We start from the raw sequence: 18,426 nt of genomic DNA, 5'->3' as shown, positions 1-18,426 counted from the left end.
CGTTCTGGCCCTGCAGCAGCCACAGGTCGGCCCATGGCCATCTGTGAAGCCTGCACCCCAAAGCCCTGGCCGAGCAACCCTGCAACTGCTGTCTTCAGGCCCTGTCCTCGGGGGCAGTGACTGACCTGGACGTAAAGAGAGCCACCTCCTTGCGGGGTTCTGTCCTTCCCTGCTTACAGCTCTCCTCTCAGTGCCTCTGTCACTCAGAGGAAACCCACAGGGCCCTTCCTGACCTCGCCGTCCCCTCCTCCAAGGCCACTGGCTCCCTCTGCTCCAGCCACACCGGCCTCTGAGCTCTTCCCCGGACACGCCAGACCACGCTGGCCTCAGGGCCTTTGCACTGGCTGTTCCCGCCACCTGGAAGACCTCCTTCAAGCTTTTCAGAATCGTCGCCTTCTAACCACACTGCTTAAAACTTGCAACTTGACCGGTCACCTCCCCTCCCCTGCTTTATTTTCCCGCGTAGTGCTTCCCGCCGTTTAACGTACTTTATAACTCTTTGTTTAAAACATTCACCGTTTATTGTCTGAACCGAACGAGCAGGGCGGTCGGCAGATTGTTCCCTGATATATCCCAAATGCCTGCAGCAGCCGGGACCGGGACGAAAGAGTCTGAGGGCGGCCCCCCACAATTCCCGCGGCGTCGGGCGCAGTTGAGCGCGCTCTCTCTTGCCCTTGTGGACTTCTTCGTCTTATGCCTTCCCGCAGTGTGCACGGCTCATCACCGCCAACACTCCGCAGCACCGAGGGACACAACCCCCGACCCTGTGTCTGCGGACGGTTCACCGAACCACCCTGGGCAGAACTGCTGCGACCTTTGGGTGCCAGCGGGCCAGGCGCTCCCGCACGCAGAGGCGCCGGTCCAAACTCACCAGGTGGTTGAGCGATGAGATGCGCTCTTGCCGGCCCCAGGGTCCACCGCGAGCAGCAGTCAGCAGGGAGAATCGGGGACATCCTGGCTGCCTTTCCTAGGTGCCCAGAGAGGGGCAAACCTGAGGGCCACTGTCTGAGCTCTCTTATCCTCCAGCCATGTGCTGAGAGGGGGGGCCCCCACCCCTCCCCCTGAAGGCCCGAGGCCAAAGGCTGCCACCTCCGAGAAGCCCTCCTGGGTCAGTACCCCTAGGAGAAGGCGGAGCTCTAAGCAAGGTCTCAGCCGCGTTCCCAGTAGCAGCTCTGTCCGGGACACGAGCTGGGCCGGGGCGGTGGCGGCGTGAGAACGGGGCGCGGGGTAGCAGGGTACAGAGCATGCGCGACGCGGCAGGAGGGCGGCTCATCCAAGTGCCTTACTGGGGCGCCCCGCCAGGTTTTGTCTCGGCTCCCCTCGCGCTGCTGAGCCCTTTTGCTCTGGGTCCAGTCCACGCTGGTCCGACGGCGCAGGTCTCAGTGATCAGTCTGCTGCAGTTCCCTGAGGGGACAGGGAGAGGCAACTTTAGGCTTCACGTCCATCTAATTATCCGTCCATCTCTTTGGGATTTAAGGAACCCCTGACGAGCAGACTAGCAACAAGTGGCCAGCCATGGCCACCCACCCAGCAAGGGACCAGGCCATTTGAGCCAGGAGGGCAGAGATGAGAAAGTGAGGGGAGGTGAGAGGGAGCTTGGAGGACAGTGTGCGGACGGACGGAGAGGAAGGAGGAGAAGAGCAGGAAGGGAAGAGCTGCTGGGCGTCTGTCTTCCCCTCGGGTTCCCCTATGTGACTGTCTAGCTGGTCTGCAGAATGGGCATCGGGGTCTCCATTTTCCCACAGGTTACTGTCCATTTGGCAGAGCTAGGATTGAAATCCAGGGTTGACTTACGACAAGTGCGACCTCGAAAAGTTGTGAATATGTAAAAGCCTATCAAAGAAAAGCAATAGGAAAACCAGGCTCTCTGCATATCCACCCCTCCCCCAGCCCAGGGCACCTCTGAGCAGGATTTGGGCACCTCTCCGCCTGAGTGCCACCTCTCCTTCCAAGACCAAGAGAGCCTGAGCGAGAAGCCCTCAGTTCATCCGCCCTTGGCTTATGGGGAGAGATGGGACATCCACTTAGGGTGCTTCTGGCTTTGGGGAGCAGGGCTCACAGAGGGACCTTCCTTGGAACAGAGGCAGGGAGGTCCCCCCATGGCCTCTGGCTGTGAGTCTTGCTGACCGATCCTGTCCTCTCACCAAGGAGCTCGCTGGGTAGGCACTGGCCTGGGCTCTCAAGGTGTATGAAGGTGAATGGTGGCCCCTCAAAAGATATGTGCACATCTTAACTCCCAGGACCTGTGAATGAGACCTTTTTTTGGAATGAGAGTCTTTGCAGATGTGATGAAGTTAAGAGCCTCAAAATGAGATCATCGTGGATTATACAGGCGGGCCCCAAATTACAATGACTTGTGTCTTTATATGAGACAGCAGAGAGAGACAGACACAGGGGAGAAGCCAGGTGAAGATGGAGACAAAGATGGAACTGATGTGGCCACAAGCCTTGGGGTGCTTGGAGCCCCACAACACTGGAAGAGTCAAGGGAGGGTCCTCCCCTAGAACCTTTGGAGCGAGAACAGCCCTACTGACACCTTAATTTTGGGCTTTGGGCCTCCAGAACCATGAGAGCATAAATCCCTGTTGTTTTAAGCTATCCGGTTTTATTGCAGCAGCCCCAGAAAACTCACACACAAGGGAATGAGCTGAGTCAGACTCCTCCCAAGGCAGTTGCACCCCACATCAGCTAGTAGTAATTGGATCTGAGGGGAGACCTTGGGTAAGGCAGCTCCTTCAGCCTTGGGCCATTCCTAGAGAGTACTGACATCCAAGCTTTATGGAAGGAGAGGAATGAGAGCCTCTGGCTAGGAGGGGGCTCTGGAACTGCACCCCTCATCCACTGCAGTGTGGAATGACTGTGTACTCTAAACATGTAGCTGCAATAGAGCTATAAAAAACAGAGACCAGGGAGACAATGCACAATTGTCTTTGACCGTTTTGGGTTACCACGTGGCTGGCAGAAGCATTACTAAAGTTAGTCTGAGAGCATCAGAATGCTTACAGCACAAGCAATAGACATATGAAGAGAAACTGATAAACCCACAACTGTATTGGCTGAGAAATTTCCCTTCCAGATTATTTTCAGCTTTTTATTATGAAGAATTTCAAATACATGCCCAGCTTAGAGAGAGTAATATAACAAAAGTCTGTGGATGCACCAGTCAGCTGTGATGCATGCAGGGCCGTCTGGCTCCATTGCTCCTCTGCCCACCTCACTTTATTGTGGCAGGTGGCCTGGGACCTTCTCAGAGAGGTGGCCTCACTCCTGCAGGCTGGAATGGTGTCAAGAAGGCAGCAAACGTAGATTTGTCCACTCCGTAGCAGGTCCCCGTGACCTCAGTGGGAAAGGGACCTGGAGAAGGGGCCCAGGGTGAAGCCAAGTTGTCAGTGGGAAGTGAAGTGAGCCCCTGGCTCAGGAGGGAAAGGTCCAGGTCAGGTACTTTATTGGCTCCTTTTACTCCATCTTTCCATTAACGTCGGTGTTTGTTAATAGTTATGAATGTTTAAAGGCTTCATATCACCTGTTGGAAGATACATAGATAGAAGTGACCCATTCTGAGAAACTGAGAGGAAAAAATATTTTAAAAAACAAAAACAGATCTCTCTGACCTGTGGGACAATATAAAAAGGTCTAATGTGCATTTGGATCCTAGGAGAAGAGAAAGAATGGGGAAGAAAAACTAACTACTTGAAGAAATAATGACTGACATTTTCAAAATTTGGAGCTAAACATAATTTACAGATTCAAGAAGTTCTGTGAACCCTAACGAGGATAAATACAAAGAAAAATCACATGTAGGCTCATCGTAGTTAAACTACTGAAAAAGGATAAAGAGAAAATCTTGAAAGCAGTCAGAGTTAGAAGACAAAACACTCCATATAGAACATTACCAAGAAATCCACTGAATTTTCATGAGAAAGGATGGAAACCAAGATACAGTGAAACGACATTTTACAGTGCAGAACAACAAACAACAAACAACTTTCCAGAACTCTTATCTATATCGAGGGAAAAGACCTTTCAAGAATGAAAGTGAAATAAGGATCTTTTCAGGTAGATGAAAAATCGGAGACTTCATCAGCATATCTGCACTGATCTTTGGATAGAGATGAAGAACAGCAGAAATGGTAAATACGTGGGTAAATATTAAAGAATATTTTCTCTTAATTTCTTTATAGTATGTGTGATTATTTAAAGTAAAAATTATAATAGTGTTGTAGGTTTTATAATACATGTAGATGTAAAACATGGTGACTACGGCATAAAGGCTGGGGTAGAGGGGGAATGAATCTGTGTGATAGAAAGGTTCTTACATTTATGTGAAGTGGTACAATATTAAACTCGGGTAGACAGTGAAAAATGAAGGAAAAGTTAAAATGAAAATTTAAAAAATTCATTGTCTCAAGCAGGAAAAGGGGAACATAAGAACAAAAATAGATGAACTAATAGTGCTATAGACTGGATGTTTGTGTCTTTCCCTGAAATTTACATGTTAAATCCTAATCCCTAGAGTGATGGTATTTGGAAGTGGTGTGCTTAGGTAGTAATTAGATCATGAGGGTGGAGCCCCCATGAAAGGAGTTAGTGCCCTTATGAAGGAGACTCCGGATAGTCTCTTCCCTCAGCCACGTGAGGACATGGAGAGAAGACAGCTGTCTAAGAACTAGGAAGTGGGCTCTCATCACACAGAATCTGCTAGTGCCTTGATCTTGGACTTCCCAGAGTCCTGAACTGTGAGAAATAAATGCTTGTTGTTTATAAGCCACCCATCTGTGTTACTTTGTTATAGCCACTTATATGGACTAAAAAAGACAGTAAAAGGTTAGACCCAAATTCAACTGTGTAAAAATTATGCTCAATGTTAATGGGGTAAGTACTCCAATTAAAAGGCAGACATTATCAGCTTGAAGAACAAGGATTTTGCTGTCTATAAGAGATGCAATTTAAAAATACTCAGATGAGTTGATAGTAAGGTGATCCAAAATAATATATCATGCAAAAAGCATGAGAAAGTGGGAATGGCTACATTACTACCAGACAAAATAGATTTAAAGACAAAAACTATTACCTGAGATAAAAAGTAGTAATGATATATGGATTCATTAATCAGGAACACAGAGTACATTAGTGTCATTGTACCCAATAAGAAGGCTAAAATATACAAAAGTGGAGAGAATGAAAGGAGAAACACACGTTTCCACAATTATATTTGGACATTTTAACACTATTGCTTCAGCAGTCGATACTAGACAAGAAATTGGTAAAAATATAGACTACTTTTATGACGTTTTCAAGCACGATAGAAAACAAAGCACTAAGAAAATTTATCCAGTTTGCCAAAATGGGTTCTAAATGTGCAAGTTTATTCCGCCAACTCCCCTGCCTCGTTGATACGCCATTTTGTTGCTAGAGGGCCAATGGGTACACCTGTTACTTTTGGAAGTTTCAAATCTTGGTACATAGAGTCCTCGCCACTGGTGGCCTGTTGCTACTGCCTCCTCACGTGCTCTTCGGATCCAATCATTGCCTTGCACCCAGATACCCGAGACCATTCTTCCTCCTTCACCCGAGGCTTCTGGGAGTCCCAGAAAAGCCCACGTGGCCTTTACACGGGAGTGCTCGTGAGACGCTGCCACACGGCTCCTGGCTGTGCAGCAGAGACGAGCTCTTCGGCTCCTTGGGAGTGAGACTCCAGAGTTGTCCACGCAGGCCGAGAAGGTGAGGCACTGGGCAGGGGCTTGGAGGGGGCCTGGACTCCCAAGCTGGTGGTGAGGGGAGGGCCCCCCGGGTGGGGGGTTCGGAGCGGAGGGCTAACCGTGCAGGTGCGGGAGCAGGGCTGCTGAGGGGGGCTTAGGGCAGGGTTCCCAGTGGGGGGGCCGCGGAGGAAGGTGGACTACTGGCTGCAAGGGGGGTGGGTAGGGGTGATCTGGTGTGAGGAGGCCAGTGGGTGAGATTAATGGCTGATTGCTAGACGGGAGCATGGAAAGGGACGGCTCCCGGGTACTTGAGCTGGGGGTGGGGTGGGCGAGGACTGTGCTCTGAAGAGGGGAGAGGGCACGGGCACCTTACGGGTTGCCAGGGGCCAGCTTTGGGCTTCACAGAGGAGAGGGATGCTGGCTACCCGTGTGGGGGTGCGGGGCAGGCGTGCTCCAACATGAGGGGAGGACTAGTAGCCAAAATGGCGGCAATATGGAGGACTCCCGCTAGCGGGGAGCTTCCGCTGTGCATGTGGGAGGGACCGGAAGTCGGGCGCCGGTCTCAAGGCCACGAGGGAGGCTCCGGCTCTGGGTGTGGGGAGCTGAGACGTGGGAGGTACCAGCTTGCAAAATGGGAGGAGTCCTGGCTGCAGCGCTGGTGGGAGGGCTTTCTGGTGTGGGGAGACCAGAGGAGATCCTTAGCGTCCCAGCAAGCATGGGGGCGGGTAGAATGAACATGGAGGGCGCCATGCTTCTAGGGCCACATGGGAGGAAGACTGGCTGTTGGTGGGGAGAACATGGAAGGGTAGCGGGGCTAGTTTGGGGGTGGGAGGAGGAAGGAGGGAAGTCTAACGTCTAAGCATGTGGGGGCGCTCTGTCCCTAGGGTCTAGAGACGAGTGCCACCGAGTGGGGATTGAGGCACAGCATGGGAAGGCAATTTGCGTGGCAGGAGGGTGGCGCCATGGGTGCAGGGGAAGGATGGGACTAACGGTAGAGCCATTGGCTCAGGGTGTGCATGTGGGGCGGGAGAGGAGCGCCTTCGCCAGGAAGGTGTGCGTGATGGTGCTGGGTTGCCTTGATCTGGTTGGAGGCTATTGGCCATGGCAAATAGAGTGGCGGGTGGTGGGAGTGCGGGGTGGCGCGCTGCGGTCAAAATCTGAGAGGCTCTGGATTGCCTCTGGGGCGGTGGCATAGATGTGGGAGGGGCAAAGCCTTGGCCTCGACGGAAAATACTAGGTTCTTTACAAGGGCGCTTTGTACATTCTTCCGGTTTATACCATACATCCGACCATAAGTCTCTATAAATTTTAAAGGATTGTTCTCTAATTACAGGTGAATTTTATTTGGAATTCACAACGATAACATATCTTTACATATTTGGAAACCCGCAGAAGGAAGAAAATCACAAAGGTACTGAGAAAATATTTCTTACCAAATATTTAAAAAATAAAACAAATACAGCTTACCAAAATTACTGAGTGGTAACGAAAGAAACAGAGGAAAATATATTGCTCTAAATGCTTACATTAGAAAAGAAGAGCATAAAAATTAATGACATAAAAGTCCATTTAAAGAAGCTGAAAAAAGGAGAGTAAAGTAAAAGTAAAATGTGTTGACTGAAAAAAATAATAGAGCTAACATAGGAAATCAGGGACCAAAAGCAAATTAGAAACAATTTTTTAATTGTTAAATATTTATAGTTTATTTTTCCTCTGTTAGATTAGCATAAATGAAAACCAGTAATGCCATATTGCAATATTAAGTTAAATCCATTGAGGATCTCACTTAGAATTTTAACTATCTTGTTAAAAATGAGAAAATTGTGTTGTCTTTTTAAATAATTTTTTATTTTTCAATCACAGTTGACATACAATATATTAGTTTCAGGTGTACAACTTAGTGATTAGACATTTATATAACTTAGAGAGTGATCACTTTGATAGTGTAATAACTGACATCGTACATAGTTATTATAATATTATTGACAGTATTCCCTATGATGTACTTCACATCATGACTTTTTTCATAACTAACAATTGCACATGTTAATCTCATCCCACGCATCTCCTCAATCCCCTTTCCATCTGGCAACCATCAAAATAGTCTCCGTATCTATGAATTTCTTTGTTTTGTTTGCTCATTTAGTTTTTGAAATTTTACATGTAAGTGAAATCACATGGCATTAGTCTTTCTTGTCTGACCCATTTCACTTAGCATGATACCCTCTAGTTCCATCCATGTTGTCGCAGATGACAATATTTCATTCTTTTTCGTGGCTTAGTAATATTTCATCGTACATATGTACTACCTCTATCTGTTTGTCTAGGTTGCTTCCATATGTTGGTTATTGTAAATAATGCTGCAATGAACATAGAGATGCATACATTGTTCTGAATTAGTGTTTTGGATTTTTTCGGATAAATGCTCTTATTACAGTCTTTGTTTTAAAGTCCATTTTGTCTGATATAAGTATTGCTACCCAAGCTTTTGTTTGTTTCCATTTAATGAAATATATTTTTCCATCCCTTTACTTTGAGTCTGTGTCTTTCAATCTGAATGAATCTCTTGAAAGCAGCACATATAAGGGTCTTGTTTTCTTATCCATTCAGCCACCCTATCTTTTGATTGGAGAATTTAATCCATTTACATTTAAAATTATACAGAAATTAACCCAGCCATATCTTGGTTCTTTTTAAAAAAAAAATAAATAAATATTTTATTTGTTTGCTTGTTTGCTTGTTTATATTAATTCGTTACAGGTATACAGTACATTGGTTAGATATTCATATAGTTTATAAAATGATCCCCCTAATTGCTCCTTCTCTGCTTTTCCACCTAGCCAATATATTAATGCTAACTGCATTCCCTATGCTGTGCTCCCCATCCTTGTGACCATCTATCTGTCAACTACTAATTTGTGCTTCTTTAACCCTTCACCCCATTCTCCCAGTCCCTCAACTCCCCTCCCTTCTGTCCGTCACCAAATTGTCCACTGTATTTATGAGTCTGTTTTTTATTAGTTTGTTCTTTTTGTTTCTTAGATTCCATGTATAAGTGAAACCATATGGTATTTATCTTTCTCTGTCTGACTTATTTCACTCAGCATAATAACCTCTAGGTCCATCCATGTCATTAGAAATGGTAGGATTCACTTTTTTTAATGGCTGAGTAATATTCCATTGTATATATGAACCATAATTTCTTTATCCAATCATCTGTTGGTGAGTATTTAGGTTGCTTCCATATCGTGGCTATTATAAATTGTGCTGCCATGAACATAGAGGTGCATAGATCCTTATGAATTATCGTTTTGGTTTTCTTTGGATAAATATCCAGAAGTGCAATTGCTGGGCCAAAAGGTAGGTCCATTTTAATTTTTTGAGAAACCTCCAGACTGTTTTCCATAGTAGCTGTACCAATTTGCAATCCCACCAACAATTTATGAGGGTTCCTTTTTCTCCGCATCCTCACCACCACTTGTTTTTTCATTTATTGATGATAGCCATTCTGACAGGTGTGAGGTGATACCTCATTGTGGTTTTAATTTGCATTTCTCTGATGATTAGCGAACTTGAGCATCTTTTTACATGTTTATTAGCCATCTGTATTTCCTCTTTGGAGAAGTGTCTCGTCAAGTTTTCCACCCATATTTTTAATTGGATTATGTTTTTTTTTTTGGTGGTGGTGTTAAGTCGTATGAGCTCTTTATATATTTTGGATATTAACCCCTTATCAGATGTATCATTGGCAAATATCTTCTCGCAGACATTTGTCTTTCTGTTTTGTTGATGGTTTCCTTTGCTGTACAAAAACTTTTTAGTTTGATGTAGTCGCATTTGTTTATTTTTTCTTTTGCTTCCCTTGCCCAGGGAGATATATCTGAAAAGAAATTACTGTTAGCGTTATCAGAGAGTTTACTGCCTGGGTTTTCTTCTAGAAGTTTTATGGTTCTGGGTCTTATATTTAAGTTTTAATCCATTTTGAGTCTATTCTTGTATATGGTTTAAGAAGGTGGTCCAGCATCTTTTTTTTTTGCATGTATCTGTCCAATTTTCTGAATACTATTTAATGAAGAGACTCTCTTTACCCCATTGTATATTCTTACCTCCTTTGTCATATATTAAGTGAACATTTAGAATCAAGGTAATGGTGGCCTCATAAAAGGAGTTAGGGAGCCTTCCCTGTTCTTGAATTTTTTGCAATAGTTTGAGAATAGGTGATAATTCTTTTCTGGATGTTTGGTAAAATTCACCTACAAAGCCATCTGGTCTAGAACTGTTGTTTTTTGAGAGCTATTTGATTACTGACTCTATTTCACTGGTGGTAATCAGTCGGTTCATATTTTCTGTTTCTTATAAACTCAGTCTTGTGAAAGTGTATGTTTCTCGTAATATGTCCAGTTCTTCCAGATTGTCCAATTTGTTGGTGTTTTATTGCTTGTAGTATTTTCTTATGATCCTTTGTATCTCTGGAGCCTGTAGCTATTTCTCCTCTTTCATTTCTGATTTTATTTATTTGGGTTCTCTCTTTTTTTCCTGGGTGAGTCTGGCTAAGGGTCTGTCAATTTTGTTTATCCTTTCAGAGAACCAGCTCTTAGTTTCATTATTATGTTGTTTTTCTAGACCCTATTTTGTTTATTCCCACTCTGATCTTTATTATTTTTCTACTTCTGCTGACTTTGGGCTTTGTTTGCTGTTCTTTTTCTAGTTCTTTTAAGTGTATAGTTTAATTGTTTATCTGAGCTTTTTCTTGTTTCTTGAGCTAGGCCTGTATTGCTATGGATTTCCCTCTTAGGACTGCTTTCACTGTGAACCATAGAGTTTGAGTCATTCTGTTTTCATTTTCATTTGTCTCTAGGTATCTTTTGATTTCTTCTTTGATCTCATTAATAACCCATTCATTGTTTAGTAGTGTGTTATTTAGACTCCATGTGTTTGTGTATTTTCCAGTTTTTTTTCTTGTAGTCGATTTCTAGTTTCATACCATTGTGATTGGAGAAGACGGTTGATATGATTTCAATCTTAAATTTACTGAGACTTGATTCGTGTCCTAACATGTGGTCTATCCTGGAAAATGTTCCATGCACACTTGAGAAGAATGTATATTTTGCTCTGAAAATATCTATTAAATCCATCTGTTCTAGTGTGTCTTTTTAGGCCCATTGTTTCCTTGTTGATTCTTTGCCCGGTAGATCTGTCCATTGGTGTCAGTGGGGTGTTAAAGTCTCCTACTATGAGCATGTTACTACTGATCTCTCCTTTTATGTTAGTCAATAATTGCTTTATGTTTGTAGGTGCTCCTATGCTGGGTGCGTATATGCTTACTAGGGTTATGTCCTCTTGATTTATTGATCCCTTTATCATTATGTAACACCCTTTTTTGTGTCTTATTATAGCCTTTGTTTTAAAATCTATTTTATCTGATATAAGTATCACTACTCCAGCCTTTTTCTTTTCATTTCCATTTGCAAGAAATGTGTTTTTCCATTCCTTTACTTCAAGTCTGTGTCATTTGATCTAAAGTGGGTCTCTCGTAGACAGCATATGCATGGGTCTTGTTTTCTTATCCATTCGACTACCCCGTCTTTTGATTGGAGCGTTCAATCTGTGTACATTTAAAGTGATTACTGATGGATATATACTTACTGCCATTTTATTATTCATATTTGTTATTTCTATTTTCTTTTTTATTCCTTCTCTTTTTACAGAAGTCCTTTTAACATTTCTTGTAATACTGTCTTTTTGGTGATGAATTCCTTAAGCTTTTTCCTGTCTGGGAAGCTCTATCTCACCTTCCATTTTAATGGAAAACCTTTCTGTATTCCTGGTCGTAGGTTCTTGTTTTTCATTACTTTGTATATTTCTTGCCAGTCCTTTCTGGTATGGAAAGTTTCCATTGAAATATCAGGAGACATTATTATGGGGGTACCCTTGTAAGTAACTAGCTTCCTTTCTCTTGCTGCTTTTAAGATTCTCTCTTTGTCTTTGACCTTTGGCATTTTAATTATGTGTTTTGGTGTGGGTCTATTGGAATTCCTCTTGTTTTGGACTCTGTGCTTCCTGAACTTGTGTGTCTAATTCCTTTCCCAGCTTAGGGAAGTTTTCTGTCATTATTTCTTTGAATCAATTCTCAATCCCTTGCTCTCTCATCCCCTTCAGGTACTCCCGTGGTCTGGATATTGTTACGCTTCATGTTGTTCTAGAGGTCTCTTAAACTATCCTCATTTTTTTAAATCTTTTTTTGTTGTTGTTATTCTGATTGGGTGTATTCTGCTACCTTGTCTTCCAGTTCGCTGATTTGGTCTTATGCTTCGTCTGATCTACTGTTGAATCCTTCTAGTGTATTCTTTACTTCAGTTATTGTATTCCTCATTTCTGTCTGGTTCTTTTTTATGGTTTCTGTGTCCTTTTTTATGCTTTTAGGTTCTCATTGTGCTCATTCCTTCTCCCCATAAGTTTATAGAGCATCCTAAAACCATTATTTTGAACTCTGTCTCTGGTAGGTTGCTTGCTTCCACTTCACTTAGCTCATTTTCTGGAGTTTTCTCCTGTTTTTCATTTGTGGCATGTTTCTTTGTTTTCTCACTTTATTAGCCTATCTGTGTTTGTTTCTATGTGTCAGGAATATTTGTTTTGTCTCTCAGCCTTGGCCAGAAGGCCTAATGTGGAAGGTGTCCTGTGTGGCCCAGTGGTGCACAGTCCCTGATCCCTTATGCTGGGGGCTCTGGACGTGATCTTTGTGTGAGTTGTGTGGGATCTTCTGTTGTCACCAAGCCTTTATTGCTGTTAATACATCATATCTTGCTTCTTTTTAAATACCAACGAAACTGACAAAGCTTTAGCAAGAGTAATCATGAAAAAAAAGAAAGAACTCTATTCACTAATATCAAAAGATGAAAGAGGGCCCCCACTGTAGATCATACAGACATTAAAAAGAATGAGTGAATATTAGGGAAAAATTTACGCCGAAAATTTGAAAACTTGACACATTCCATGGAAAAAAGGTCAACTTCCTAAAACTGATGGCAGAAAAAATAGAAATAACTAGCATTATACCTTATAAATTAAATTATTTTCAAAAAAGTTTCCCAAAATGATGCAGAAAATGGGGATGGGAGGTGCTCCAGGCCTCAGATGGGAGGGGCATGCGGCTCTGGCTGGGCAGTTGGGTAGACTGTGTGGCATGAACGTACTTTCCCCTTTGCACTCACAAGACGAGGGCCACACTGGGACAGTCTGCAAACTCTTATCCAATCACTTCTCTCCACCCTCAGGTCCTCAGTGATAGTGATGGCGATGACGATGGCACTGGCAATGCTACAGGACTGGTGCAGCTGGATGGGCGCGAACGCGCAGCGCTCCCTGCTCATCCTGGGCATCCCGGAAGACTGCCAGGACCAGGAATTCCGGGAGACCGTGCACACTTCCCTGTTGCCCCTGGGCAGGTACCGAGTGCTGGGCCACGTCTTCAGAAAGGAGTTCGGGTCCAGGGTCGCCTTGGTCGAATTTGCTGAGTATTTAAACCGAAGTCTGATCCCACGACAAATACCAGGCAAGGAGGGACCCTGGACTGTGGTCTTCCTGCCCCAGGCCCCTGATGCAGAGTCACAGGATGAACCCGATTTCCCTACACAGCCCCAGAGGCAAGAGGTGGCTAGTAGAGCAGGCGAGGCAGGAGCTGCAGGTGAGGCTGGAGCTGAAAGTGAGGAAGAAGCTGGAGAGGAGGCTAGAGCTACAGGTGAAGAAGCTACAGGTGAGGAGGCTGCAGGTGAAGAACCGGCAGATGAGGAAGAAGTTGGATATGAGGACAGAGCCATAGATGAGGAAGAAGCTTCAGGTGAGGAAGAAGCTGCAGGTGATGATAGAGCTGCGGGTGAGGAGGCTGCAGGTGAGGATAGAGCTGCAGGTGTAGAAGCTGAAGATGAAGCAGGAATGTCAGATGAGGAGGGAGCAGCAGGGGACACAGGAGTTGCAGGTATGGCAGGATCTCTGAGTATGGCAGGAGCCTCAGGTGAGGCAGGAGCTCCAGGTGAGGAAGAAGCAGTGGATCTGGCAGGAGCTCCAGGAGAGGCAGGAGCCTGGAATCAGCAATGGAACCAGGCCCTGCAGCCAGTGCTGGAAAACATGGCCTACCAGGAACTGAGAGCCTTTTCTGGGGCGGAAGAGCCGGGCCACGAGGAGGAGTCCTTTGAGAGCTGGCTGGACCATGCCAACGACATGCTCTACCTGTGGCGCCACATTTCGGAAAGGGAGAGGAGGAGGAGGCTGGTGGAGAGCTTGGGCGGCCCCGCGCTGGATCTCGTGTGCGACCTCCTGGATGAAAATCCCGACATCACCGCACAGGACTGCCTGGCTGGGCTGGTGCAGGTGTTTGGGAACAAGGACACCCAGATGACCTCACGACTGAAGTTCGTGACTTGTGCTCAGCGGCCCCAGGAGACTCTCTACGCTTACGTGATGCGCCTGGAAGGCCTGCTGCAGGTGGCCATGGAGAAGGGGGCTGTCCACCCTGCCGTCGCAGACCAGGTACGTGCCCGGCAGGTGCTGATGAGGGCCCGCCCCAACAAGACGCTCCGGAACAAGCTGAGGAGGATGCGGCTGGAGAGGAGACCCCCTGGCTTCATGGGGATGCTGCGTCTCATTCGGGAGACGGAGGCATGGGAGGCCACCCCGGCTATGGGCCAGCAGCTCCAAGTGTTCGAAGAAGGGGCCCGTGTGGATGTCGGAGACCTGGCTGCTGCCCAGGCCGCCCCAGCCCATGGAGATGATGTCCAAGCCTCACCAGCCTGTGAAGATGGTGCCGAGGCCTCCCCAGGCCATGAAGATGGTGACCAGGCCTCCCCAGGCCATGGAGATGATGTCCAAGCCTCACTAGCCCATGAAGATGGTGCTCAGGCCACCCCAGCCTGTGAAGATGGTTCCGAGGCCTTCCTAGGCCATGAAGATGGTGACCAGGCAGCCCCAGGCCATGGAGATGGTGCCCAGGCCTCACCAGATCATGAATATGATGAGGAGGCTGCACTGGCCAATGAAGATGGTGCCCAGGCCGCCCCAGGCCATGAAGATGGTGCCCAGGCTTCACCAGATCGTGAATATGATGCCGAGGCTTCCCCAGCCCATGGAGATGGAGCCCAAGCTGCCCCAGCCTGTGAAGATGGTGCCGAGGCTGCCCCCGACCATGAAGATGATGCCCAGGCCTCACTGGCCCATGAAGATAGTGCTGAGTTCTCAGCCTATGAAGATGGCACCCAGGCCACCCCAGGCCATGGAGATGGTGCCCAGGCTTCGCCAGCTCATGAAGATGGTGCCCAGGCCATCCCAGCCAGTGCAGGGGCCAGTGAGGCAGGTCTTGGCACGGTCGACCCTGGTGAAGCTGCTCCTGAAACCGCTGTTGCCACCGGGGCAGCCCCTGCCCCCGAGGAAACCACCAAGGCCTCCCCTGCCACTCAGGGAGATGAAAATGCTCCCACCCCTGCGGGCCTAGGTCAGGCAGGATCCTCAGAGGTCCCTGGGGGCCCCACTCCTGCCTACATGTGCAGTGCTTCTGGGGTGGGCCCAGGAGGTCCTGGTGGGGCAGAGGGCCTGGCCCAGGCAGGATACCCCGAGGCTGAGGAGGCTGAGGAGTTTCTCCCCCAGGAGGGACTCAAGCCCATCCCAGAGGAGTCAGGAAACGAGGATGAGGATGGGGAGATGAGTCTCCCTGAGTCCTCCTCCGGCAAATAGGTTCAGAAGGCCCAGCGGCCTCCTCCCCCCTGGGGCAGCAGAGCCCCGGAGGTGGGGGGGAGGAGGCCAGGCCAGGGTGGCCTGGGGAACAGGGCCCAGGGTAGAGCCCGCCCAGCCCAAACCAAACCCCCAGGCCCCCAACTACCCAAAGGGTCCATGACCACCACCATCAGCCCTTCCGAGTGACCACAATGACAGCATTAACACAAATGCGAGGGGGGGAGAGGTGTCCCTGGGGCAGGCCGCTCCCCATACTGGGAAGCCCCCAGCCCATTGCTCTGTAGCCCCCATAGTGAACCACGTGTCAAGCGATCGCACCCCCTCACGCACTCACGCACACTAGCCAAGGTTCCTGTGCAGAGTCCCCGGGTGTGCGTGCCCCTGGCTGGCTGTCCCGGCCTCCCTAGCGGGGCAGCCCCTCTGCCCCGTGCTGGGAGCTCCACCGCCAGCCAGCGCTCTGCTCGCTCTCGTCCCTGTGAGCTTGATCTCTGCTTCTCAGTGTACTCGGGCCAAGCACTGCTTGTTCTTGTGGAGATGTGTGTTCTTCTCTGAGCAGCACCCCCATCTCGGAGACCCCGAGCCCAGTCCCAGAAGACGGCGGGAAGGATGGACGAGGCCGTGGCCGGCATTCATCCGTGGCCTCGGGAAGGAAGAACCGGACCAGGACTGAGAGAGACTGCCGGAGTCTCCACGGGGACTGTGCTCTGATGTGCCACCCTGTTGTGACTCAGTTTTCTTGGCTTAGTGGAGTGTCCCCCTGCTGTGTTTTCTTGTGACTGTCCTTTGCAGGTCCTAGGGCAGTGACAGGTGCCAGCATGTCGACCAGAGGGGGAGGGGTGCCCTGCAGGGAGTGGACATCACTAGCGTCCATCCCGCTGCAGAGAATGGTTGTGAGGCCCTCAGAGAGGGGGATTATGGCGGGAGGGCCGAGGTAGAGGAGGACAGCTGAGGCACCCTGTCAGGGATCCCAGGAGGAGGGGGCCAAGACGTATGGGCTATGGTGACTTTTTGAAGTTTCTGCATTTGTTTCTGTTTTCAATGGTTTCAGTAAGTGTTTCTCTTCAATAAATTTCATTGTTTGTTTCAGCTGGGTCTCGTCTCTGCTGTGGGAAATTGAGGGAAGGGTCCACTTGGGGCCAGGTTGCGGGGTCAGTAAGTGATTCCTGCTCAGCACCTATGTCAGACCTCTCTAGGGAGAGGGTAGGGTAGGCACTTCAGCAAAGTTTGCGGTTCCATTGGTTCTTATCTTCAGATGGTCCTATTCTTGTGATCTTTTGAAAATGGATGGGGGTGATCCTGTTTTTCTCCTTGCCTTGGGGGAAATTGCTACTGGCTTCCGTTGACAGGGATTCAGGACTGCTGAATGTAAGTGATGTGTGGAGCGGGGCCTCACAGCAAAGATCTGTTACATCCCAAAGACCTATAGCATCCTTAGTGAGAAAGCTAGTATTAGACTGATAGGGATTTTGCAAAAACTCCAAATGCATTTTAATCTGAGGTATCCTCACATGTGAAAGTATTACCATGGAACAACGATGATAGTACTTCTTGAGCAACTCAAAATTTCTATAGCCGCTTGTGGAATTTCTGGGAGAATGGGCACTAACATACCCACAGCACCTTCCCCTGCGACAACAGACTTGCTCTCAAGGACAAGAAAAAGACCAGGTCAGTGAGCTGCACAATGGAGGGACCCACAGTAACCGGGAGAGGGGATGCTCTTTGAGGGCTGCCGTTCAGGCATGGGGGCTGGGGTTTAATGCTAAAGAGAGTGAGACACTTGGACCATTTAAGTAGGCCTAGTGAACCCTACTCATTCCTTTTGTCCCCAGAAGATGCTGCTTTCTGAGGCTGAGCCCACCCCCCACGAGAGTTGTGAAAAATGCCAGGTCTGTGCTCTCCTAGCTTCCTTTGCAGCAAGGGTGTGGACATGTGCCTAGGATGTGTCAATCATAGGCACCTATTGCCAACTGAATCTGGGCCCAGAGGTGGGAAGAAGCAGGGCCATACAGATTCCTTTTGGGTGGAGGGTGGCCGCAGTGGCAGTGAGACCTATTTCCCCAAAAGCAGTGGCAGCCATGGTTTTCTTGTGGCAGCACCCACATCCCACATTGGTGGTGCCAACCACAGTGCCTGTGCCCAGTCGTGGGAGGGAGCCAGTCCAGCACTTTGCCAGAATGCAGACCCTCCAAGCCTAACTCTGGCCCTCCTCAAATGCTCATGAGCCACCTGCCATCCTTCAACGAATTCCCTTCATGCTTCTAGCAGCCACAGTGAGACGCGATGGCTATATATCCACGAGAAGTGACAAAACAGTACATCACACCGCCACCCACCCATCCCTACCCCACCACAGGAGCGACATCTGTCCTGCAGCTCCTATAGGGTGGCCTGGAGTTGATAAGGCCTTGTCTAATGCTTCCAGGGCAGGTCTGAGGGACAGCAAGCCCTGGGAGCTTCAGATGTGGGGCCCTGGGGGGACAGGATCAGGGGAGGCCTTTGCCTCTTCTCTCTCAGAACTGGGAGCTGTGGCTGAAGTCTGAGAAGGAGCTAGTCTGGTGGAGAGAGGAGAGCCCCCAGTCTGGAGCGCTCCTGCCTGAGAATCCCTCCCAGGACCAGATAAAGTTGGTGCCTTCCTGCAGAGACTCCTGCCAGCTGAGTATGCTTGATCATGGGTAGAGTGGAGCTTGTGAGAGAGCGGGGAGAGGCCCTGGGATTAGGACAGGGGCTCAAGGCAAAGCTTTAGTGTAGCTTATGTGTATGTGTGTGTGTACATGTGCGTGTGCATATGCATTTGCATTTGCATTGGGAAAGGTGACTTCTCAGTCTGCATCACCTCTTCTGACCAGAGCCCGAGATTTCCAGTGGCTTCCCCCTTCCACATGAACTGATGACAAACATATCAGCTGATGCCTGCCAACTCAGGGGGCTGAGTTGCTGGCGGAACCCCTGTCTCCAATTTTCAACCTTGTCCCTGTTCCCCAAAGCTTCCAGTGCTATACTT

The 18,426-nt window shown here is 48.0% G+C and overlaps 1 protein-coding gene across 1 annotated transcript; it reads left to right on the top strand.

Moving 5' to 3' along the window:
* Positions 1–5,460: 5,460 nt before the first annotated feature.
* On the top strand, positions 5,461–16,508 carry LOC107504046 (paraneoplastic antigen Ma6E). The gene is made up of 3 exons (XM_016132987.2): positions 5,461–5,721; positions 7,033–7,110; positions 12,974–16,508. The coding sequence occupies exon 3, from the start codon at positions 12,990–12,992 to the stop codon at positions 15,420–15,422; it is 2,433 nt and encodes an 810-aa protein (XP_015988473.2). The 5' UTR covers positions 5,461–5,721; positions 7,033–7,110; positions 12,974–12,989; the 3' UTR covers positions 15,423–16,508.
* Positions 16,509–18,426: the final 1,918 nt, after the last annotated feature.

The sequence above is a fragment of the Rousettus aegyptiacus genome, unplaced genomic scaffold, assembly GCF_014176215.1.
Source record: "Rousettus aegyptiacus isolate mRouAeg1 unplaced genomic scaffold, mRouAeg1.p scaffold_m13_p_9, whole genome shotgun sequence".
Classification (NCBI taxonomy): Eukaryota; Metazoa; Chordata; class Mammalia; order Chiroptera; family Pteropodidae; genus Rousettus; species Rousettus aegyptiacus.
The sequence above is the reverse complement of the archived record's forward strand: the minus strand, read 5'-3'. Positions and strand labels throughout refer to the sequence as shown.

Coding starts and splice junctions, on each gene's coding strand:
- LOC107504046 (XM_016132987.2), top strand. CDS start 12,990: ATGGCGATGACGATGGCACTGGCAATGCTACAGGACTGGTGCAGCTGG.